This window comes from Gallus gallus, chromosome Z (genome assembly GCF_016699485.2).
Source record: "Gallus gallus isolate bGalGal1 chromosome Z, bGalGal1.mat.broiler.GRCg7b, whole genome shotgun sequence".
NCBI classification, from domain to species: domain Eukaryota; kingdom Metazoa; phylum Chordata; class Aves; order Galliformes; family Phasianidae; genus Gallus; species Gallus gallus.
This window is the reverse complement of record NC_052572.1, coordinates 42,821,837-42,845,214: the sequence shown is the minus strand read 5'-3', so window position 1 is coordinate 42,845,214 and position 23,378 is coordinate 42,821,837. Positions and strand designations below refer to the sequence as shown.

The following is a 23,378-nucleotide window of genomic DNA, read 5'->3' as shown; positions in this document are numbered from 1 at the left end:
CAGTATGCAATTGTAACATGAAGTTTTGCTTCAGTATTATAAATGCAACAATGTTAAAAGGTGATTTTTTTTTAATCATAAATTATCATAACCTCGTGTTTTGTTGCAGTACAGTGTTTACTAATGTGTCATTTTAGAACAAGGAGAATTTGAATGCATTCTTTTTCATCTGTATGAATATTAAAGTGGGGAATTCTGTGGCTCTCCATTCCATTACTGTTTTTATTTTTTTTCATTGTGTCTCTGCCAAATACCGTTGTTTCTATTGCATAAGCCAACTTCTTGCAGTTCTGAGATTTTTTAGGTGTTTTTCTATGTTCTGACATTAGCTGTTCCTTTGCCAAGAGTGGTGAATTGGTATTCTTTTCAATACAGGTGAAGAGCATGGAAAACCACAATGGGCTATGCAGTGAGAGGGAAGATTTGAATTTAATATTCAAAATATCTGGTGTCATGAGATTGTCTACATTTGCTCTTTCTGACTTAATAAGTGATAAACTGCCAGTTACCAAAAGTTTACATTTTTTATACTGTATTAAATATAATGGCTGTAGATAATAAGGAGCATCAAGGACCGCACTGATTTCTCTTTAGAAATGTGGGCTCAGTCTATCTTCAGCCAGTTCTTAATTAGTGAAGGTATTAGAATCTTAATAGGATCCATACACAAAAATATTTATAATCTTTGAAAACAGACTTCAGAATATACCTATAATTGAAATAGGTAATGCTTGCCACTTATTTTTCTCTTTGGCATATCTTACTACTAGCAGTAGTAAAAAGACAGTACACTTATAAAGTGTGAATTCGGTGGAGACAGAAAGACTTCCTCACATCTAACCTCACTTCTATTATAATTTACAAATCGGGTTTTTACCTGTTTTGTACCAAGACTCAGCTGTTATGTATTTTTTCAAATGAATTAAGACATTGTTCTGAAAGAGTAGAACAAGTAATAAGGGGCATTCAGTAACCTGAAAGAGAAATTAACTGTCCTCACTGAGATGTTATTTCTGTTAAAAGTTGTATTCTGGATTTTAGGCTTTACAATATGGTTTTCTGGATTTTGATGAATTTGATGTAAATGAATATGAGCATTATGAGGTACGTGTATCAGTCTTCTGATTTTTTTGCCATTATTAATGCCAGTATGATTGTTTATAATATGTGCTATTGTTTGTAGTATTACATTCCATTTCTGTTTTACCTCTTTCAACTCTGATTATTAAATATAGGTGAGTGATCAGAGAGAAAGTATTAAGAGTCAGATTTAAGCATAGTCAGCCTCAAACATAGTGGAAAAAGTGGAAGACAATACAGAAAAAAATACTTTTTTCCCCATTTTTTATTAAAGCCTTGGAAGATGATGAGGGAGCAGGAATTCGTTCCTTGGTTATCTTTTAAATGTCTTGCATATTCTTGGGCAGTTACGATGGGCAACTTGAGGGCGGACAGGTCCAAGTCTAACTGATTTCTGGAAAACAACTGAAATATGCATTTGTGAACACAAAGCAAAATTATAATACCATTCTTTAAGGTAAAGAAGAAGATAGAACTGGGAAACTTGAAGCCTCCAACATTCTGTTTGAGGTGTAGGAAATTAATATGAAGATAAAGGACTACAGTGTCTGAATATATACAGTCTCAGAAATGCAACGCTGCTAGTTGTCTGTAAAGAGAAAATTGGGTATTCTTAGAATCTAAAAAATCATGATTTAAGTAATGAAAAAGAGAAATAGTTTAGAAACCTATAAAAATTTTAGAATTGGAAATTGCTCTTCATCTGAAGCATATCAATGGCATTGTTCTAAAACTGTAATTTAGAAGAGGGAACATACAAACAAGAAGAGTGAGATTAAGAACAAGTGACAGCCTCCTGATGAAGCAAAAAGAAGGTCACTAACACACTTTCTTTGACAAAAATTTTACATCACGTCTATCTAGCATGTATTTTGAAACAATAAGGAAAAGCCTGAAAATACAGGGATAATGATAAACCAAGCATTTTCTCTTGACAGAGAGCAGAAAATGGAGATTTTAACTGGATAATACCAAACAAATTCATTGCCTTCAGTGGACCTCATTCAAGAAGTAAAATTGAAAATGGTATGCTTAAAAAAGGAGGTGGGGGACACAAGCCCACTGCTTTCTTAGTTGGTTGCTACCAGTAAGAAAAAGCTTTAAAAATTGTTCCTCAAATAGTGTGTTTTTTCCTTGGCTCTGTTTCTTTTATAAGAACCCTGACAGTAAAATTTTAATGCTTGGTTTAATTGCATCTGATCTAGGTGATTATTTTAAAATTCCATTTTCAGTTAGACTATTTCTTTATCTTTATCTTAAGTTTTATTTTGAAAGTGTTTTCATCTGTTGGTTTTCAGTCTTCATTTATTCCACAGTTTGAGCCTCATTCTTCTTCCTCCTCCCTGCTTTCTTTTTTTTCAAATAGGCTATCCCCATCATGCTCCAGAAGCTTATTTCCCATACTTCAGGAAACATAAGGTCACCACTATAATACGCCTCAACAAAAAAATGTATGATGCCAGACGTTTTACGGATGCTGGATTTGAGCATTTTGACCTCTTCTTTGCTGATGGAAGCATACCTAATGATACTATCGTTAAAGCTTTTCTAAATATTTGTGAAAATGCTGAAGGTGTTGTAGCCGTTCACTGCAAAGGTACAGTGTACAATTTATATTAGAAGTTATAGATTCTAGGATACTTCTCAATGTAAGATCCCTTCCACAGCTCCATTACAATTCTGTAATTCAGTTCAATACTGGCAAGGTTTACAGGTCTTTCTGAAAACGCATGATTAAATACACCAAGTTATAAATTTTTAAAAGTATTAGTAGAGCTTTTTGAGAAAAGTCATTATGAAGTATTGGAGTGTTCCTACAGAACCATTAAGGTTCTGTGCTGGGTATCTCTGAATGTTTGTTCCTTGGCAGTCTAACTCAAAAGGAATGGGTATTGAGAGCATGCCCAGCATAGCTTGAATGTAGCTTTCTGAGGCATAAAGATTTCTGTGGTTCTAGAGGAACTGTTTCCCCTTCCACACCAGATAATGATTGAAGGAGAAAGGTATTTTCTTAAACATTTGTTTGGGACCTTCAGAGGCTCCATTTTTTTTCCCCTGGATCTTCACTTGTATGTTTAATAGGATTATACTGTAAAGTAGACATGATCAGAACAACTTGACTGTTGCATGCATGTAGACTTATATTCTCTACCAGGATGTGAAATCCAGGCATATCATTTAATTGATTATATTTGAAGTGGTACAAATGCTTTGTTTTCTTTCAAAATTCTCTGAATTCTCCTTCAAAGTTCTCTGATATTTGTGCTGATGATGTCAAGACTGCCTTACAGTCCTCAGCCTCCTTGAACTCTTGAGAAACAGTACAGTGCTCTATCCTGTTCTTAAAGCTGGCCAAGGCACAGAAAGTGCTGTGTGGTTGTCTTTTCTGTTGGACTATACTTAAGATTTTGAGTGTTCAGTTGATTATCAAATGACAGAATGTGATTTGACATTTATAGAAAGTTATCAAGCAGGGAATTCACAAAACTGGCTATGTTCCTTTCCTTTTCACATTTATCAAGGTAAATGGTACCATTTCTAGGGCCATTTAGGAAAGTTTTCTTGAGTAGTCCTCATATTGGCAAGTGCTCAAACTTCCTTATTGCAAAACTTAGCTTTTCCTTGGGAACAAAAAAAGGAGCAATTGATGTTACTGCAATTTATGATCAATTTGCAATTGAAATGCTTTGCAAATTTTCTGAAAAGGCAGCTGTTCTATACTTGCATAAAAACATTGTCATGCCTGTTTGTGTATACAGCCTATATGCTTTTATATGTGTGTGTGTAAATATAGATCTACTTACAGATACTAAAAACACTTTAAACAATGTGTTATTAACTGTATATATGAGGGAAAAAGTTAAAAAGGTAGGTTGCACAGTTTTGCACACTTTTACCAGCAACAAGTTTATCTAATAAAACAGATACTTAACTTTTTGTCTGAGCAATAATGTCTGTAGCTGCAGCAGCTTCTAGATGAAAATAAGTATATTAAAAAAGAAAACCATCCTTTTATCTTACACAGCTGGCCTTGGACGAACTGGCACACTTATTGCCTGTTATATTATGAAGCATTATCGAATGACAGCTGCTGAAACTATTGCCTGGATTAGAATAAATAGACCAGGTTCAGTGATTGGACCACAACAACATTTCCTGTTGGAGTAAGTAGATTGACTACAAGTAATTTTGAAAATAGATGTAGTAAGTTTTGTTCTTTTTTTATTGTATCCTTAAATTTTCTGTTGTTAATTTGTTGGTTTTTGGGTTATTTTTCTATACCATGATAGGAAACAGCCAGAACTTTGGACAGAAGGAGATCTTTTCCATGCAAAGTTGAGACGAAACTGTAAAGTGGGTGTAACAAGAATCCTGTCAGGAGTAGGTCATATTTCAATTAATGGTATTAGAAACAGGAGAACCATCCAAAACGACACTGAACTGGTAACCGTCTGAATATCTTGCTTTTGTGAAAATTGCAAATACTGTTGAGGATTTCTTAGATTCTAAACAAACCTGTGGCTACAATAAAACTGTGTTATCAGATTCCTTTTTCTGTTTTCCTTTTCTGTATCAAGAGGTTTGAGGATAAAAATGCTATGGGCAGGAATTAAGATTTGAAAAATCTTAAAGTGCAGTACATAGGTAGGAGCATTATCCTAGTTGAATCTCACATTTAGATAAATATTAGAACAAACAATATTGGTACTTAAAATTTGCAGTCAAAAATCTGTAAGTGTATTTTGGATTGTCAGTTATACTATTGTATTACTTTCTGTGTTTTGAGGGGAGGAATGAAAAGTTTTTCACTATTTTTAACTTTGAATTAATTACAGCTTCTATACAACTTTTTAAAGCTGTCTACTTTTAAAGAAAAAGAAGTGCTACTTTTTAAAAAAGGTGGATAATTGAGGGAAATGGCGAGTGAGTATTGTATTGTGCCTAAACAATGATTTGAGATGTATTTCCAGTATTTGAACATTCTGATGCGTGCAATTCACGTGACATCACGGAAAATAGAGCTGTATTTATTTAAGTGAATTTCTTTTAATTTTATGCTGGCAACCTTTCTTTTGGGGATAATTCTAACTTTATAATTTAAAGTAAATTCTTTCTAAGTGTATAAATTTAAATCTTGGGTTTTTTCCCTCTTATCCAGTACAGTGATGAAGATGAAATAGACTGTATAACACAAGGTGATAAGCTTCGTGCTCTGAAAAGTAAAAGGCAGGCAAAATCTACAACTGCATCTCCACTAAAGTAAGTCAGTTTATGAATGCATAAATGCCAGAAATACTTTTATTCTCTCCTTCATGCATTTTTACCTTAGCACTCATAAATTTGTTGGCAGGACTGATTTTATTCATTTAAAACAAGCCTAAGATTCACCTTTTTCCTAAAAGTTCTGCTGAAGGCATCAATGAAGCAGGAGAACTTGAAGAGCTGCATTATTCACTTTCTTTCTGTTTGTGTTGATCTTTGATTCCAGTGCTCTGTGCTCTGCAAATTCCTGTAGTACTTATGAATGCTGTATGCTAGTAATTTCTTCTTCCTTCCTCTGGTAGTATAGCAGTGGAAGAATATGACTGATTGGTGGTGTTTGATTGCTTGAAATCTGGTGTGTTCTTAGTTTTGCAGTAGGGCCAGCTGCTTAAGAATAGCTGAAAGGAAAATCTTTAGCTTTGTTTCATTTCCTTCTCCTTGGAGAACTTTCCCTAAATCCTATGGACTTTGGGATAATGACTGATAGTCAGGAAGGAAAGTAGTAGCAGTATTTCAATAAATTCTAAGGAGACCATTTCTATCTCCGAACCTGGTATGTTAGTCTCCTTATTTAAAACAAGCATGAAACACCACCTGTAAAATAAAGTTTGTAAGCAGCTGTTGTTTGCATCTGTTGTGGACTGCAGCAACTGTAGGTGGAAAAACATTTGGCTCCCCATACATAAACTGCAAGGAAATGCAAGATGTGAAAGATATATCTGAGATCTCATTTGTTTGCTAGGAAAGAAAGGGTGACCTCTGGCTGGTAGATTTTTGCAAATATTACACTACTGGAATTATAGACCAAAGGCAACTTGGCTTTTTTTATGCTGTATTTCCATAGGGATGGTGAGGCAAAATTCATAGCTAACTATGGGCCAAAAAGTGTCATCAAACTTTTAGGAAAATGAGAAGTACATAGTAAGAATACGCTGAAGTTACGAGAGTTTTTGGATAGCCTCACACATTGCTGTGTAAGAATTTGACTTTTGTTTTAATTAAAAGGATCTCTGTTGTTCACAGTCATCATTTACACAGGCAACCATATAATGAACAATATATAAATAACAAAGTACCAACTGTACCAACTGAAATTTAAAAAAAAAAAAGAAAAATCAGGCAACAATACAAAAAAAAAGACAAAAAAAAACCAAAAAAAAAAACCTCACCATACTCAAATAGTACAGTAAAAAACAGCTACCTTGCACATTATTTTCTAAGGCATGTATTGCTTTCATTTCTACTTCCTAATATTTTTTTTCATATGTAGTACTTTAAGTCATACAATAAAGTTTGTGAAAAGTCTGTTACAGCATGTTGTTTAGAATGAATGTTGACTGGGTAATTTAGGGCTTATGGCAGTTTTGCACACATATTGGCACAGGGAGGTGGTATACTAACAAGGAATTGGGATTTCCTTTTTACTGTTTCTTGTAGGAGATGATTTTATGGTTTGCAGCTTGTACTGAGATAATGTGATGACAGAGTGTTACTGTTACTAAACCAAAATACCAGTAGAGATGTTTAGCTGCCTTACCAGAATTAGAAGTCCTCCATACCTAAACAGCTCTCAGCCTTTTTCTGTTTTAGTTCAGAATCTTAAAAAGTTTTATTTCAGAGAGAAAACAAAACAAAACAACTACTACAACGAAAAACACAAGCAAAATAAGAGCACCAGAGGCCAAGAGTATTAGAGCTTTTTGAGGGCTTGAAGCATTACTTTGAGTAACAAGGGATTTCTGTATAGCATTTTGAAGATGGTTGTATGAGCTTTATGTGATTTTGTGAATGGATCCTTTGTGTGTGTTCCAGTGAGCAATATGGTATACCTTTGGCAAAGGAAATATCAATTAGCTTTGGCACTTTTGAACACAGGAAGGTAATGCACCCTTGCTGTCTTGAGTGTTCACATAAATAGTTGCTAGAAAGAGATCAGGCTCTGATCTAGTATTTTTGTATCAAAACATATGGTTATGAAATAAGATGTGTTGGTATAGGCTGTTCAAACTGCGTAAGAGATGGCTACAGATGGTCTAGAATGCATTTATTTTTGAAACATTGACAGCAACTTTCTTTAGAATAGATGATTTCAGTGAGGATTTCAGAAATTTTGTTTTGCTTCCTGTAACGCATAGATACATTTGACAAGTTACAGCATGGATTCATATGGAAAGTAAGAAAATGCTTGACTAAGATTATGGAGCCGTATGCTTTATCAAGAACTTGAAACAAGCTAAAATGCAGGAATAGCTTTTGCTTTTGAATTTTTGTTCATCTTTTCCTCCTCCTCCGACCCCTTTTTTAGATGGCTCCTAGCTATGCTGGTGTCTACACTGTGTAGCATTGTCATCTGGTGGATTGTATGTGGCTCCCTTCTTCCCAGCCTGCTATTCTGTCTAGATGGTTTAAGAACATAGTAACCATCAGGACCCCCTGAGAGAGAGCCACTGTGTAAGTGTCCCATTCCATTTCTCTATAATAGCTCATGCTTTTTGTCTAGTATGTCTCATAAATGCATGTTTTCACATCATGTTCCTTACTGGCTTTTGTTGCAAGAGTAAATTTCACTGCTCTCGCTTTGTTGTATTTTTGTATATATTATTTGAAATAACTGAGTGATTTTTATGGCTGGCTTGCAATACAAAAGGTGCAGAGCTTTTATAATTAGGGTTATTTATAATTTTGAAGCCTTTCTTCTCTGCATGCTCCTGCAAATTAGTAAAACTGTATTTGTAAAAAGGAAAAAAAAAAAAAAAAAAACTGGTTTATAATATGATCCCCTCCTTTGCATATTGCAATTGAAGATTTTAACTCCAGTTTTACTTCAAAATTCATAAACTTGCAAAGGTGCTTAATTTCCTAAATGATGGTATTATTCATGTGAAATGCCAGGAATTAGAATTAGTTAAAAGTGGCAGTAGGTCTTTTTTATTTATTTCTTTCTTTTTTTTTCTTTTTCTAAACAAATTATAGTATTATGCCGTAAGAGACAGTAAAATTTTACTTTTTATGACCTTACAACGGAAGATGAGAAAGCTTGCAGTATTAGGTCAAGGCTCACTTACTTACTCAAACAAGCTGTTTTCGTCTTTTGTTTTTATTTATTTTTATCGAGTATTATAGGAATAGTTTGATACCTTCTTTCAGTTATTTAAATTCAGGAGTTAAATCATTAAAAACATATTCATTACTTGAGTACAGTTTTTACTTTTTTCTCCACTCAGCTTTTGTCAGAGTGGTTGCAGCCACTTTTTACTTAGAAGGTGCAGTATCTTCATCAGTGGCAACTTTCATCTTTTGGTCAAATAAAATTTCAGGAAACCCAAAACAGCTTCCTTCTGTTTGCTTCCTTGTCTCCATGAGGCTGCTCTACCACTACTACTACCCCCAGAGCAAAATGTTTACTTTAAGTGAATGCTTGAAAATTGGGTGCTCTTAGAGAAAGATCAGGAGCCTTGGAGCCACACTTACAAAAAGCACTGAAATAGTTTTGCTAAAGTAAAGGAGTCAGTCACTGAAAATAAAAACTGGATGAGTTGTCGACTATTTTGTTATTCCAGTAGCCTTTGCTGAGGTCATTTTAATCCATTCTTCTGCAGAAACAAAACAAAACATAACAAATAAAACTCTTAAAGATCAAATTACATTCCTCCCCCGCCCCCCCCCCTTCCCCACTTTGGTACCTAACTGCCAAAGAGTGCATTAAAATGAGACTTGTTTTGAAAGTTTTACTCTCAGTGTAGCATTAGTTCTTGTCTCAGTGTTTTACAGAAGTGAAACTCAGATTTCTGAAGTCAAACTGAAAGAATAAATTTTGAACACCATTTTAAAGAAAAGTGACAATCCATTCTTTGTTTTCTTGTACTGCAAGATCAGTTTCACTCAGCTGTCTTCCTTTCTTTTAACATTTCTGTGTTATATGTAAAAGCTCCTTTGCTAAGGGGTAAGAGAAAAGACTATTTGATGTTAATAAATGTGGTGTTATGCTAACAATTGAGTTACTGGTGCCACTGCCTCATACTCAGAATTGACAATCATACAGTGTTGTTTTATATCCCAGAATAGAAAACACTTAAATTTTCCTTAAAAGCTGAGCTAATGTTCTCTCCACTTTGCAGCTAGTGTCTCTCATGTTTTAAGAGACCAAATTATCAGTTAGATGATTCAGTCATCGTTCTTAGCTAGTCTGGCAGTTCTGTAGGCTTATTACCTGTAGACTGAAGAGCTAATTATCAGTGTCTTACAGGAGTGTTATATATCTCAGGCCAGCATTCCCGAAAATCAAAAGGTGGTGAGAAAGTAGAGTTGTACTTGACGGTGTAATGGTTTAACCCAGCAACCAGCTCAACACTACCCAGCTGCTTGCTCGCTCATCCCCAGCAGCACTGGGGAAGAAAATGGAAGAGGTAAAAAAAGTGCAAGAGCCTGTGGGTTGAAATAAAGACAGTTTTGTAGGTAAAGTAAAAGCTGTGTGTGAAGGCAAGACAAAACAAGGAATTCATGCATTATGTTCCATCAGCAGACAAGGTGTTCAGCCACTTCCAGAACAGCAGAGCTCATTGCACATAGTTGTTAGTTGGGAAGGCAAACACTGTCATGCCAGGTGTCCCAGTTACTCCTTTGGCCTGGTTTTACAGTTGAGTGTGATATGATAGGTTACGGGACACTTCTTTTGCCTGTTTGGGTCAGCTGCCCCAGTTCTGTCCCCTCCCAGCTCCTTATGCACCTCCAGCTCCTTGCTGGCAGAACAGTGTGAGGAAATGAAGTGTTCTTTGCTCTGTGCAGCACTGCTCAACAACTAAAGTGTCAGTGTGTTATCATTATTATTTTCATCCTGAATCCATAATGCAGCACATACAAGCTACTGTGAACAAAATTAAATCTTATCCCAGACAAAATCAGGACCTCATAAAGTAGATAACCTTGGTAAAACTCCCATCAGGAGGTCAGAGAAGATGTGCTCCTGTGGAGCCTCTCTTCACTTTATTCCTCCTTAGGATACTGTAATCAATTATATTTTATGAAAGCTTTTTGTGTGCATTGATTTCTCTTAAGTTTTCTGGTGTTTGGGAGTTGGGCTTTTATGTCATGTCACTACGTATCCCCTAGCCGCCACCTTCAATTTAAATGATAAATTGTGAACTATTTAGAAGTTGGTTCTACTGACTCAAGACTATCACACTAAAGCAGGTTTTGATTTGTTTGAAGGCCAGTATATTAGCTTGAAGAGAAGTGGAATGCAAACTGTTGTCAAGTTGGAGGATGTATTAGGTTCAGAATTAGCAAGTGATGCTAATGAGAATGAAAAATTCATAGCATACATATTTTAATAGCGTGGCTACTAAAGCATCTTGTAGCATATCGTCACGATTTTTCTTTTTTTTTTAATCATATTTCACTGAGATGAAGAAGATTTTGTACATCAGATGCATTTTCTTCTGGTATTTCTGTAAGTTAGTTGCTCAGTGGTACAACATGACATGCTATTTTTCATGAACAGTTACCAAGCAGTAAATAGGTGCCCTGAGAGTCATTTCATGTTCTCTATGAAACACATCTATGAAGCCAGTTCTCAAGTGAGGCTGCCAGTCTAATCACCTATTAAATCAAAATTCTGTACATTGAAGGTAATGCAGCTCCTAAGCTGAAAGCTGGGTCTCAAGACAGCTGTGAGTTCTTACTAACACCATGTCAGACAGTGGTGCAGATGGGAGTTTGTCTGTATTCCTTGAGGTGCTCTACGCCTTCAAAGGCTGAAGTTTTAGTCCGATTCATACCTGTTTGATCATGTAGGAAATGCTTTGTTAATAGGGATTTCAACTGGGCTTTACTCTCTTGGGCTAGCTGTGTGATGTTTTATGTCACTTGGATGTAAAAATGACATAACTTCTGTGCTTAAAGCTGGCTCTGAGCTGATCCCATAGGATCACTTCTCTCCCTACCCTTTGTTAAATACAGTAGTTTTAAGAGGAGGATGCCGTGGTTGGCTTGATCTTAAAGTTGAGTCATATACAGTGCATAGTTTTGCAATTCATAGTCCCATTTTGTCTTTTGTCTTTTCTTTCTTTCTTTCTTTCTTTTTTTTTTTTTTTTGCAAACACATAAAATTACTTGAAATGTAAGGACTTACCTGTGATATGTCAAAAAGATAGCATTTAAGTGCTCATGAAAGATTATTATCTTATTCATTCACAGCATTTTAGTCCATATTTAGATGAGTATATAGGTTTAAGCAATATGCAGTGACTTCGTTTCTGAGCTTTTGGTGTCTGCAAAAAAAAAAGGACACTGTAAGAAAGAGGTAATAATTAGATAATGTTCCAGTAACTTTTGCTTTCTTTTAAATACATGTTACATGCATTCTATACAAAGAGACATATGCATATATTTACAGAGAAAACACATTTTTTACATATGTCTGTGCATAAGCAGTAATTAACCAGCATCTGCCATGATTCAGTCATACTTTAAGTGATGAAAAGTCAGGAGGCTAAGGAGGTTTTGTACCTCTTAATTCAGTCCTGGAAATCACTGATGGCACAAGTGAAGGATGTAGTGTTGACTTCTTTTCACTGTTGGCATCATTTGCAAATTTTAGTTCAAAGTGCACTGTTCCAAATTGGTTCATGTTATACAACAGCTACACTGAAAAGAGAATGGTAAGTTTTAATAATAAATTTTAACTTACTAGACTTGCCTTATCAGAGCAGTAGAAATTATAAAGTGAAATTTAAGGTTTTGAACCTTTTCACCTTAGACATTCAAGGAAAACAGATTTTTGGTTAGAAGAACTTGTGTTGTCTGCTGCAACGTAATATGATTTTGAAGGTACTTGTGTTTTGTTTTCAGCCTCTCATATAACTGGTTCCTCTGACTTGAAATACGTAGTGTTTACAGTGGAATTTGTATTGCATTTTTATAGTCCTTGCTGTTGCAGTATTTCAGGTTTGGACTTCTGCAAGTCTTCAAGGTGCAAATCTGAAATATTAGAAGAGCCTTATTCATATAGAAATTTAAAATACATTAACTTTGTGTTTATATAATCATTTGCCAAAGAACATAGAAGCAATAACTTTAGTTACAACAAGGTTGCTGATTATTTTTACTGCTGTAAAATAGAGAAATACATTACAGAATTGATTTCGGACAAAATTATGTTCTTTCAATTACATTTATTTATTCCAGTTCTAGTATCAAGCCCCATATAAAACAGTGAATATACAGGTTTTTTTTCTATTAATATTTTCAGTAATTGCTCTTGACAGGTGAGTATGTTGTATGAGTACAAAAATACTCATATATATTTTCTCCCATGAATACCTGTCCACTTTTGCTTCAGAACCTATGTTTTATGTTTATATTAGGATTCTTAGAAAGCCGGTTTGTTGGAATATTAAACAACCAAGTAGCAGTTTATTTAATTTAATGAAACTTTGACTGCGAATCTGATACAGTCTACTAACAGAGATGAATTCAGTGAAGCCACTGAGAACTGAAATGCTAATAGCCACAGAGGAAAAAAATAATGTATTCTGAAGTTGCATTAATCTCTATAATGATGCGTATTTTTACAGTTAGAAACTTGCACAGATGGAAAGACTAGAAAATAGACCAATTAAATGTTGTGCTAAATATATATCTGTAGATTACTGATATATGTGAGTTGGCTTTTTTTTTTTTCCCATAGGATTGTAATTTTACTGCAAGTATTAAGGAATACTGAAAATGTATTTTTTGCCCTTGCCCCTACAAGCAAGCTGCATGATAGCTAAAAATAATTACTTACATTTCACAGTTCCTTTGTTACTGGTCTTGACACTATAAGCAACGCTATGATTTTTCTTCCTGTTGAGGAAATAGTCAGAATATTGCTCTAGAGTCTTCAGGAGAAGCTGCTGAACACAACCAGCACTTGAGAGTGGCGTGCTTATTACCTGTAATAGCAGAATACTGGCATACTCCGTGTTTTTCCCAGGCAACTGTATCTAGAGGGAATATTTCATGGTTGGCTGCAGGACATGGAGACTCACTTGTTCACAAATCGTATTACTTGTTTATTTGTTTTTTTTCTGTTTTCCAGTTCCTTCTGTCAGACTGGAAAATAACATTTGGTTTTGTTGCATATGTCAGTTTCGCTCTTCATTTTTTCTGTTATTTCAGCAACATGTAATAGCTTTTTTTGTTTGTATGTTCTCTAAAAACCTAAAAGAAAACTCCAGATTATTATCTATTCTCCTTTAAAAAAAATGAGTAAATAATTAAAAAAAAAAAATCACACGAAAAGGTACCTGAGTTCCTAATAAAACAGGCCTGCATTACCATAATTATAACAAGAACATTATAAAGACATGGCTGATCTTCAGGTGCAAAAATCTGCTTTTCAAAATGAAAGGCTCACTAATACTTGTTAGATTTACTGAAAATGTAATATCCTCTTTTCAGTGTTTTCCTAGAAACTTTCAGGTTATATAATCTCTTCTTTTTTCCTACTCTTTTCAGAGTAATTCTGCAGTCCAGTGTTCAGAAAAATAAAACCTCTGAACCTAGCATTTCTGACAGTACAAACATTACTAAAAGAACTACCAGGTCTGCAGCAAGAAACAAAAGTATAAAAAGGTGAGAGTTACCCTCTTTAAAGATGCAGTAGCTGTTCTGAAGACAAATACTTCTGAGCTAGTGTATCCATTGCTGTTAGAAGCTTTTGCCACAATTTAGTTGTCCTCCTGAAAACGAGAAATGAGAAGCAATTTTTTGTCTTATGTTATGTACTGAGAATATCCAGCACTTTACATCTTACATGATTGGTTTATACTGCTGAGTCCTTCAACTTTCAGAATTTTATATTCTTATTCCTAATGTGAGTAAGAACTGCTGGAGTTAAGGGATTCTGGTATCAAAAAAATCTTGTAATTACCAAATGTAATCTGGAGTAAGGAAGGAGAAGTTGTTCACAGCATTAAGAGTTAGATTTAGCATGCTAAGTAAATTTGTTGTGAACTGAAATGCAGTTATAGGGCAAATCCAGCAGTGGGTAGGTGAAGTGTATAAAATGTGTATGTATGCTGGTGTGAGATTTCATAATGAGAGTATTACTGATTATCTGTTCTGAACTTGTTCCACAGAGCTTAAGGAAATTTTAAATTTGGATGAATGTATGTGAGAGTGAAAGTGTTTTTTGATGCAGAAGAATATGGCCACAGTACTAATATGTTTCTTCTGCATGCACATGTGTTCATGCCTCTCTGCAGTAGCTCTCCAAGACATTATCAAAAATGAGATTTAGCATATAACTAGATAGAGTGATGATAGAATTTTCAAGTAATATTCAGTGGCTGCAGATGAACAGAATGTGTCTTGGGCTTATAAGGAACAACTTCTGAATGGATCTACCAGGTGATGAAGATATATTTTTTTGCTAGGAAGAGAAAAAGGTGGCAAATAACAGCAGCAACAACAGCAACAACAAACCCACAAACCCACAACCCACAAACTCTAGTTTATGTGGCTTGCTTAATAAATTTTGCTGAAAATTCCAGGTTTTTGTGCAGTTTTTCTTCCCTGCATAGCTTTTGTTTCCACAACCTCACCCTTTTTCAAAGGTAACAGACATTATGAAAAATCCAGTCTACTGGGCAAAGGAAGTAGTCTAATTAATAGCAATCAGCAGGAATGTGCTAGTCAGAATTTTCATCAGCAGCTATATGAATTTTATGAGTTATATTTTGATTCATATAACAGGTAGAAAAATACTTCATTTTTCCTGAAATATCTGCTTTCCTAAAAACCTCATGTCTTTCTCAGAGTTTTACTGAGAAACTCCATTCAACATTGTTTTCACCATGTCAGTTTTGCTCCAAATAGACTGATGGAATTCCTACAGCTGTTTTTATTCTTCATGAGTTTTAATCTACTTGTAGCTCTTCAGAGTTGTATATCTGCAGTTGTGTAATTGAATAGGCATATTCAGTTCCTGGAAAACACACCTTTAAGTAGGTGTTTGTGTTGTGGGAGATCAGACTACCTATCCATAGAAGGAAACAGCATCCCTAAACTGAAGAGCAAGGAAGATCTCAGTTATTTTGAAAAAAATGCTATACATCTGTTGACAGATTTATGACTCAGAGGGCCAAGTATCAGGTTTCAAATTATCTCAGATTTCATAAAGCATTTCCTATTTTAGTGTCTTTCCTAAAACTTCCACCCCAAATACTTCATTCCATATACTATTTCTTCTAACATTTGAGAGTGAAGAATGTCAGTGAGTGTGTTTGGTCACATAGTCAGAGTTGCCCTAAATATTTATTGTCACAGTTCTGAGGTTCTTAATTATCTTTTTATCTTAGAGAATTACTCATCCCTCTAAAGGGGTACTCATCCCTCTAAAGGCTATTTCAGTAAGATTGTACATATCCTGGATTTCCACTTTAGTACCTTGCTATTAATCCTGTAGGTGTCCTTTTATTAGAGCGTTTGGCAAAACCTCACTCAATTTTTTTAAGCTTTGCTTTCTTTTTTCATGCTTTTTCAGGGACATCTGCAGCTAGGCCACATTGCTCAGAGCCTGTTCCAGACTGACCTTGAATTTCTCCAAGGATAGAGCATGCAAAACCTCTCTGAGCAACCTGTTCCAGTGCCTCACCACCCTTATTGTAAAAAACTTATTCCTTATATCCAATTTAAATTTTCTCTCCTTTAATTTACAGCTATTTCCCCTTGTCCTGTCACAACAGGCCCTGCTAAAAAGTCCTTTCTTTCTTGTAGTCCCCCTTTAGATATTGTAAAGCTACTGTCAAGCCACCCTGAAGCCCCCTCTTCTCCGAGCTTAATCACAGAATAATAGAGTCATAGAGTGGTTTGGGTTGGAAGGGACCTTTAAGATCATCTAGTTCCAACCCCCCCTGCTAAAGGCAGGGATATCTTCCTCTAGACCAGGTTGCTCTAAGTCCTATCCAGCCTTGTCTTGAATGTATCCAGGGAGGGGGCATCCACAGCCTCTGTGGGCAACCTGTTCCAGTGTCTCACCACCCTCACAGTAAAGAATTTCTTCTTAATCTAGTCTAAATCTACCCTCTTCCAGTTTAAAGCCATTTCCCTTTGTCCTCTTGCTATCTGCCCTTACAAAAAGTCCATCCCCAGCATTCCTGTAGGCCCTGTTCAGGTACTGGAAGGCTGCTATAAGGTCTCCTCGGAGCCTTCTTTTCTCCAGGCTGAAGATCCCCAGCTTTCTCAGCCTGTCCACATAAGGGAGGTGCTCCAGCCCTCTGATCTTCTCTGTGGCCCTCCTCTGCACCTGCTCCAGCAACTCCATGTCAAACAGCCCCGGCTCTCTCTGCCTGTCCTCGTGGTGTTCTATCCCTTGGATAGTTTTTGTGGCCCTCCTCTGGATGCTCTCCAACAAGGCCATGTCTATTCTGTACTGAGAATTCCACATCTGGACACAATACTCCAAGTGAGGCCTCACCAGCGCGAAGTAGAGGGTCAGGATCACTTTCCTTGACCTGTTGACCTTGACCAGAAACCTGGTCATGTTTCTTTTGATGCAACCCAGGATGTGTTTGGCATTCTGGGCTGCAAGGGTACATTGGTGGTTTGTGTCCAGCTTACCAGTATCCCCACATCCTTTTCAGCAGGTTTGTGCTCTATCCTTAAATCCCCCAGCTTGTACTGATAAGTATTGCCACAATCCAATTGAAGTCTATGAAGTTAGTATTACCTCACAGTATGCAAATAAATTGATCTTTTCCAGATAAATTGAATGTAGTGTAGAGAGAAATAATTACTGTTAAAAAATTGAGATTGTATCATACCCAACATCCATCTTTGTCAGGGTTCTGTTGCTTTCTTTGAACGTCTGACATTAATGTGGACCTTTATTCTTTCCTTGTCTTGCCTGTCTGTTGTATTCCAGTGGGAACGTTTTGCACAATTTTTATACAGAACTTTTTTTGTTGATGCTTGAGGCCATTTTAGTCAATTTTTACTCTAGATTAATCACATTTTTGACTCATCATAATGCAGCGTAATCAGCAGATCTGAGTTTATCATTTCATCCTTCAAACTGTTGGACACTATCATATAAAATGTCCCTAGAATGATACTTCAGCTAAAATAGCCATTTGCAGTTAAAATATTCTGTTCTGGTTTTACGTAGTGATCTCATTATATTGCTCGTAATGTTCATTGCATTTCCTTTGTGGAATGTCTCAAGATGTCAGCTGCCATCTACAATAGACTGGTGGACTACAATAAACTGGTGGACATAACACGTTATCTCTTGTGACTGAAATAACACTATTGTGTAACTGCAAGACATTACATGACTAAATCATTCTCCACAGCCTTTTTTCTGTGGATGTCCTTTTTCTCATCTTTTTTTCTCCATTGAGGATGTATCCTTTGTAAATTTATGAGTTGCTGGGAACTAAGTTTGTCTGTGTTTGTATCGTGACAGGATGCATATACCAGATCATTTTAAGGACAGACAGGTCATTTTCCTCTCCTCTCCTTTTTCCCTCCTCACTTTCTTGCTTTCAAATCACTTTTAATAGAACAGTGTGCTATATCAGCTGAAAGGTGAGTGAGGTGGAAGAGGAATCTTAAAATCTTAACTCTTAACATAAATAATCATTGTCTAGGCTTAATCCCAAAGTACGTGAAGGACTGGAGGGGCATTCTTCTTGGACGGGTAGCTGGACTAGCAGAAATGCATAGCAAACCTGTGTTCACTCCAGGATAAGAACCCTGTTTATTGGCCAACATATTGATACTTCAGAAATTGCCAGTCCAAATGAAACAATTTTCTCTGTTTTATCATGTTACAGATTTAGAATTATTTACATAACTAGTAGTTGGTTAGAAGTGAAATCTTGAGTGATCAAAGAATTTTGGTAGGTAGAGCTGCTTAAGAGAATATGGAGGTCAAATTATTATAGAAAAAAAAACTGGGAGGACAGGAGTAAATGTATGAAAACTGTGGTATAGATTCTTCTACTTCTTTTAACAAGAGAGGATTGTGCTTTTATAATCTCATGTACTTTTACTTTATTGGAAATTGAAAAAGGAACCGTCTGCACCGTTGTCCATAACCTGAAAATTGTCTGCAGCATTTCAGAGCGCATCTATATAATCTAAGTCTAGCTTAAAGAATATTAATGTTTCTTTAATATTCTTTCTACTTTTCCTATGGTCTGATACTTCAGAGGGAGCGAAGGAAAATGAATACTTTACAACAATTGTACTTAATGAAATTATGGTACTTTTAATCTTCTATTGCTTTTTTGTATGAAGCCGAGCCTTTCTTCATATTGTCTGTAAACTGGTCTGTGTTTTCTTTACAACTGATATTGCTATGGTTTTAAATGCCATGACTTTTATCCTATTTCTTTCTTTGAAATATAGTTTGGTTGTTTTATCTTGCCAACAGTGTTAGCTTCAAATAATTTTTTGAGTATGCATTTAATTTTTTTTCCTTCAAATATGTTTTATTTCAGCAGCCAGTCCACCACAAGAACTAGAACAGTATTGCGTTAAAATTTCAAATCGGCAAGCAGTGTTGAAAGGGGATATCCAGGCATGAAGGGGATACAACTTGAAGACACTTGATTGCAATTCTAGGAAGAGGTCTTTGGCTCCATTTAAACAGAAGAAACCTATTCATACTCGTAAAATAAAACTGGCAACATGCTTGGTATACAATTTCTTAATTGCTAATGCTTCCTCAAGCAAAACCAACAAAGTATGTGTAAATTCAGACTCAGGTGTAAATACTTGAGCTCTCTATTATAAAGAGGGCTCCCTCGTATGTATGATGCATGTGTATAAAATGTGATGGCAATCACTTACAGCTGCTGACCACCAGAAGTGAAAAAATGGTGGAAGTTTTTAATATATAAATCTGTGTTGTTCATTCAGATTGGGCTCAGGTCTCCACTTGAGGCTGAAACTCAACCACAGAGGCTTTTTACTTATAGGATTGGTATTCTCTTGTGTTAATTGGCTATTCTTTCTTATTTTATATGACTTTTTTTTTATGAAGTCCCAGCATTGAGAACACTAAGTAACTATTGTCCACCAAAGAGTGCTTTATTTTCAAAGACTGTGATTTTTTTAATTTTAATTTTGAAAGAAATAAAAATAAAAAGACAACTGAAAGCAATTATTTTGTTTTTCATAGCGATAGATTTTCAGTTGGTCCCAACCACTGGCTCTTTTACCTATTTGTAATTGCTTTATATCTGGTATGATTGTAAGAAGGAGGAAAAACATTTAAAGCAGTGAAATGTCATTACTCTTTCTTTTCATATCTTCAGGTCTTTTAGATGAATCTTTAGATTACCATATCTGAAAGGTAAGACTTTTTCCCAGGATTTATTGGTAGATTTAGTAACTTACGAATATTACTGTTTTTTTTTTCCCTTGGAAATACCTAATGAGTTCAGCACATTGAAAAAATATATATATAAACACTTCCTGTACAGCTGAAATTGATAATAGAACTCAGGAGCAGGTACAGTTGGGAACATCTAATTACAATGATTAAAAAGCAACTGCTTACCTCTCAGTTAAAAGCAGTGAAGTGTTCAGAGCAATCTGAGACTGAAATTTTCATCCACTACAAGACTTCAAACATTGGCAACTTTTTTTCCCTTCTGCATTCACATTATGAAATATGTCTCAAAAGCTTGCTTTGAAGTGAGGCATCCTTGCTTCCTGGAAGTTTATAGCTGCATTTTCCTCAAATGAGAACCGCTGCTATATAGACTTAGAATACAGTTCTCTCTTCATTTTGTAACTTTTACAGAAGAACGGAGTAGAAAAGGATATCTGGAATCATAGAATCATAGAGTCCTTAGAGTCAGAAGGGACCTTTAAAGGTGATGTAGTCCAACTCCCCAGCAGTGAATAAGGAGATCCACAGCTACATCTGGTTGCTCAGAGCCTGGTTCAGCCTGGCCTTGTGTGTCGCCAGGGATGGGGGCATCCACCACATTTTGGGGCAACCTGTTCAGTGCCTCAGCACCCTCACTGTAAAAGACATTTTCCTTATATCCAACCTAAATCTACCCTCTTTAAGTTTGAAGCCATTTCCTCTTTTCCTCTCACCACAGACCCTGCTAAAAGTCAGTCCACTACTTTCTTGTAGCTTCCATTTAGACATTTGAAAGGAATGTGTTCAGTCCATTGGAACATTTTTGTGGCCCTCTTCTGGATGTGCTCCAGCAGGTCTGTGTCTCCAGTACCAAGGAGTTTGTGTCTGGATGAGGTGAGGTCTTTCCAGCAGAGAGTAAAGTGTCAGAATTGCCTCTTTCACCCTGCTGGCTAAGCTGCTTTCAATACAGTTGGATATGGTCGGCCTTCTGGGCTGCAAAGGCACAATGTTGGCTCATGTTCAGCTTGCCACCCACCAGTACCTCCAAGTCATTTTTGGCTGGGAATTTTAGCAACAGAATACCTTAAGTTTTTTAAAGATACAGATTATATTTGAAAGGGGGAAGTTTTTCTTTCTATGAAGAAGGAATTATTTTCAAATGAAAGGAGGTATTCTGTTACACTAGTGGTCTCTCAGTGCCACTGTGAATAACCACACATGGGTTTAAATATGTTTTTGTGGCCAAAGAAGAGCATTGTGAGTTAGAGACGAGGCAGGATGTAAGATGTATGGTGATAGCATCTGTAAGTGTGTGTATATATGTATATGTTCGTATACTCCAGATTTGCAAATAGGAACACAAAATAGGAAAGGTTTGTATGGTGCAAGATAAGGAGTACTGAAGCTTATACCCTGTTTTTTGTTTGTTTGTTTGTTTTTGTTTTCCACTTAACCTTTACTATCTCTTCCACTCTCTTCCTGGTGAAAACCACCCAAAAAACAGGACAGAATTCACCCTTATAGTGATAAAAATTTTACTTCCTTTTTTAATTTTTTTTTACCTCCTTTACCAAAACTGCAGCAGGTGGTGTGTTACACAAATATGAATCTCTTTATTTTTGAAGAAGATTTTCATCTTGAAAATTTTATCAGTTAACTTACTTGCAAGTCTTAACAGGCAGAAGTGAAAGGATGAAATTAATGATTTGAAAGGATGAGAGTTAAAAACAAGAAAGATTGATATTTATTGTTTTTGGCCTTACCCTTCTCTTAGCTGAACTTCTTAACCTAAATTTATCAGCCTATTCCACAGCCCTTCAAAATTCTGACTTGGAATTTCCCTTTTTTAAAGAAGTCAGCAAAGCGATTAGTACTTAGAAGTTAATCAGAAGCAAATTTGCACACCACACGGCAAGTTAAGCTAAACCAAAACTCTGTTTGGTGTGAATATGTTTCGGACTATCCCATCCAATGCTGAGTATCTTGCTGAAAACACCAAAGAGTCAGAGTATCAGACATTAACATGAAAACTCCAAGCAGTCTTACATGGTGTTAACCCATTACTTCATTGTGTCTCATTTAATTGTATTGCTTTGTCTGTCCAAGTTTTTAGTATTTTATCTTCTATCTTTATTACACCGTATCAAAGCTATCTTAAGTACAATCATGAAGAGTAGTAGCCATGGGTGAGGGAGTCCTTGGTTTCCAAATCTGTTTTGAAATGTGAAGTATCACGTGCCAAAAAGGAGTATATGTATGACAGCAGTGCAACAGAGCTGCTGAAGGAACTTATTTCTGCTGTTACCAACTAGCAGTTTTGGTTAAACTTAAAAAATTCTTTCCACTCTTTCAACACACAAGATGGATTCTTCTTTGATCTCTGCAACATATTCAATAGCTGTGGTATCTTAGGTCAAATTGCTAGCTTCCATTACAGCATCAGTATGGTAATAGAAGTTAAATCAGACCATGTCCTTTTGTCCAAGGACAATAGAAAAAATGCTGCTTTAAAAAAAAAAAAAAGAAAAAAAAAGAAAACCAATATTTGTAGAGACTCGTGCATTAAAATGGGGGAAGATTGGAAGAAAAAGTTACATTCACCAATTGGTTGCACTGCAGTTTTTATATTAATAGTTTGCAGACTGTGTTTTGTGTAACCGCGTGTACAGACTATCAAGATCTAGAAGTCTTTGACTAATCAGTACTATTCATCCTGATTATTTTTAAATTGTATATTTCTAGTCATATTTTTTTAACTTGGATTGACAGAATGGGAGTTTATTTTGCTGGAGGTATTTTTAAGATAAAGCTTCATATTATCTTGTAATATCAAATAGCTCAATATGCATTTGTGTCTCATTTGAAAATAGTGCATATTGTATTTGGTTTTATACAAAATATGAATAGTGGGAATTGTAAACATGAATTATGTAAAATTAAAAATAATAATCAGAAGTTTGTGTGTTCACTTTTATTTCCAACATTCCGAAGGAACTCAGAACAAGGTACAGTTCTGACCACTTTGAGCTCTTAGAAATAATGAAAGAATCTCACTTGCTTTTTTAATTTTTTTAATTAAAAAGCACAGATCTCAAAATACTGCATTTGAAAAACAATTTTTGACTCTGCATTTGAGGGGACTCACTTCAGAACGTAACAGTAAGTGTACTCAAATGGTTGGGACACTCTTAACCAGTAAAAAGCAACATGGTTAAACCAGACCAACTGGCCTCTAACTTAATTTGTCTTCTTTATGTATGATTTTGTAGCACTCATTTTTTGGAAATGGGTTTAATATGAAATACCATATACTACATGAAAGTGAAGATGTCTCAAAACAGAAATTTTTAGAATCATTATTTTTACCTAAGTTATCATGATTTATTTTAGTCCATGAAAAGGGAGGGGAGGAGAAGGAGGAGAGGGACATATTATCTACTTCAGTATTTATTCTTACATGTTTAAGAAAAAGCAAAGTGTGTGCACCTTGGGCAGAGCCTATTTGACAGATAAGTAAACTCTCACTTGCTCCAGAAAAGGATGTTCATATTTGCTTGAAAAATCTTTGTGTTCATCAGTTGTAAGGTGGCCCTTTCTACACTTGTGTAAATTTTTAAACCACTTCTTCCTTTGCTAGTTGCCTGCTGAAGAGTGAACGAAAGGCTCT

General features: G+C 35.6%; 1 protein-coding gene and 1 long non-coding RNA gene across 10 annotated transcripts in view; one reads left to right on the top strand and one right to left on the bottom strand.

Moving 5' to 3' along the window:
* The window catches only part of CDC14B (cell division cycle 14B), a 49,547-nt gene extending 26,881 nt beyond the window's left edge, over nucleotides 1-22,666 (top strand). For 2 of the 9 annotated variants that reach the window (XM_004949233.5, XM_046905470.1), the window contains exons 7-14: nucleotides 1,042-1,104; nucleotides 2,019-2,106; nucleotides 2,447-2,677; nucleotides 4,106-4,244; nucleotides 4,371-4,524; nucleotides 5,240-5,340; nucleotides 13,843-13,959; nucleotides 18,834-22,666. In XM_004949233.5, coding sequence (XP_004949290.1) covers nucleotides 1,042-1,104; nucleotides 2,019-2,106; nucleotides 2,447-2,677; nucleotides 4,106-4,244; nucleotides 4,371-4,524; nucleotides 5,240-5,340; nucleotides 13,843-13,959; nucleotides 18,834-18,873 — 933 coding nt within the window. In that variant the 3' untranslated portion in view covers nucleotides 18,874-22,666. Of the gene's footprint in view, nucleotides 1-1,041; nucleotides 1,105-2,018; nucleotides 2,107-2,446; nucleotides 2,678-4,105; nucleotides 4,245-4,370; nucleotides 4,525-5,239; nucleotides 5,341-7,648; nucleotides 7,795-13,842; nucleotides 13,966-15,871; nucleotides 15,993-18,833 lie in introns of those variants that run through there. The other 7 variants (XM_040655623.2, XM_004949234.5, XM_004949236.5 and 4 more) reach the window with 7 other exon arrangements.
* Nucleotides 9,031-13,609, bottom strand: LOC121108248. Its single transcript, XR_005842645.1, has 4 exons — nucleotides 13,278-13,609; nucleotides 13,130-13,188; nucleotides 11,851-12,321; nucleotides 9,031-11,612 (listed from the first exon to the last, which is right to left on the bottom strand). It is a non-coding gene; the product is annotated as an uncharacterized LOC121108248 (long non-coding RNA).
* Nucleotides 22,667-23,378: the final 712 nt, after the last annotated feature.